Source organism: Trichinella spiralis (assembly GCF_000181795.1).
Source record: "Trichinella spiralis strain ISS 195 chromosome Unknown Scfld3452, whole genome shotgun sequence".
Lineage (NCBI taxonomy): Eukaryota > Metazoa > Nematoda > Enoplea > Trichinellida > Trichinellidae > Trichinella > Trichinella spiralis.
The window spans coordinates 1-1,474 of NW_003530391.1; the positions used below are offsets into that span (position 1 = coordinate 1).

The 1,474-nt window shown below is 30.3% G+C and overlaps 1 protein-coding gene across 1 annotated transcript; it reads right to left on the minus strand.

Annotated features, from left to right (window-relative positions):
• Nucleotides 1-224: 224 nt before the first annotated feature.
• On the minus strand, nucleotides 225-1,454 carry Tsp_13043 (probable clathrin heavy chain 1). Its single transcript, XM_003367919.1, has 8 exons — nucleotides 1,421-1,454; nucleotides 1,207-1,356; nucleotides 1,039-1,148; nucleotides 690-704; nucleotides 603-659; nucleotides 498-528; nucleotides 294-391; nucleotides 225-248 (listed from the first exon to the last, which is right to left on the minus strand). The coding sequence occupies exons 1-8, from the start codon at nucleotides 1,452-1,454 to the stop codon at nucleotides 225-227; spliced, it is 519 nt and encodes a 172-aa protein (XP_003367967.1).
• Nucleotides 1,455-1,474: the final 20 nt, after the last annotated feature.

Genomic DNA, 1,474 nt, shown 5'->3' on the forward strand with positions numbered 1-1,474 from the left:
TATTGTTCATTATCAAATATCTTTTGTCGGCTGTCTCAGAATTCAAATGTAGGTGTAAAAATTAGAGTAAACAAAATAAAAAGCAACAACTTTCACGTTCGCTAACAGTTCAACTTAATACATCAATCACATTATATTGTACACTTTTACAAAATGTGTGTTTATCGAATTTACAAAAATAAAAACGGTCAATTATTATTCATTATATTTACATATATTTCAGTTTAATTAGAAAAATGGAGACAATTCTGAAAATTATAAGTTGACAATGTTAAAAAAATATTATCACTAACCTGCATCGCGATGGGAAAATCATGCTGACCTTCTGCCGGAAAAAACAAGTCAACCACTTTTTTGGTATACGTCGCATTTTTACCAGATGCAGTTCCAACTTCAACTATGTGTAGGTAAAAGGATTCAATAAATAAATAAATAAGTAATCATCAGACGAAACAGAATAAAAAACAAAAAGAATTATATATCTATATACAACATACCTTTGCAAAAGCCTGCTGTCGCGAGGCAAAACTAAACAACGTGCTTGGTTCTTCATTTTTGCCAAACTTGAAATTAATAAAACACGCTGCCTGACCTTCAATAACTTGACTCACACGACGCTCCATGCTGTACAATTGCATATGACCTACTGCACGAGAATCCTATAATAATAAAATTAAAATTTCAATCACAATAGAACGGCTATTCTGAAATTTTTTCAAAAATGTAATGCTTCAGCTAGATTAAAGAAAAAATTTCCATAATTCCTTATAAAAATAATATTTGTATTTACATAATAATAATAAATTAAAATAAATTTACCCACTGAAGCATTACCTTTTGTAATTCATTTCAGTAAAAATTACTATACAATTATAAAATAATTCAATTACATTCTCAATTAACATAATTGACCGTGCCCATTCAGCATTCAGTCAATGTCAATACTCAAAGTAATCTGAGAGCATCAATCAATTACTATCATAATTTATTTCATAAACCTATTTTAGCGTTTTGTAAAATTGACTTGAATAAACTAACTATGCCCATCAAAAGAAGCCACATGTATTTGCTATCTGCTTTGTAATTGATAATTCGACGATCACTGAGCGACTGCATTCTATCGAACATTTTCACTGGAACAGACTCACCTGAAATTTAAAACTTCATGTAAAACAATCCTAAATATCAAAAACTAATACACTTTACTTTCCATCGTCCAGTGATAAACTGATGTCGGCGAAACCAATGCAATATTATTCACATCAAGCCATCTCCAAAACACTACTTCTTCCGAAAACTGACATGATTTCACTTTGCTTTTCACATCTATGTCGAATACTTGGAGCATTTTTCCTGCTAAAAAATAAAGCTTCCCATTATTTTGAAACTTTCTCCTTTGTTTTTTAAAATTCATTCTCACCTTTCAAAGCCAGAACTTTTGAACCTGGGATCATAATTACTGAATCCGCAGAAA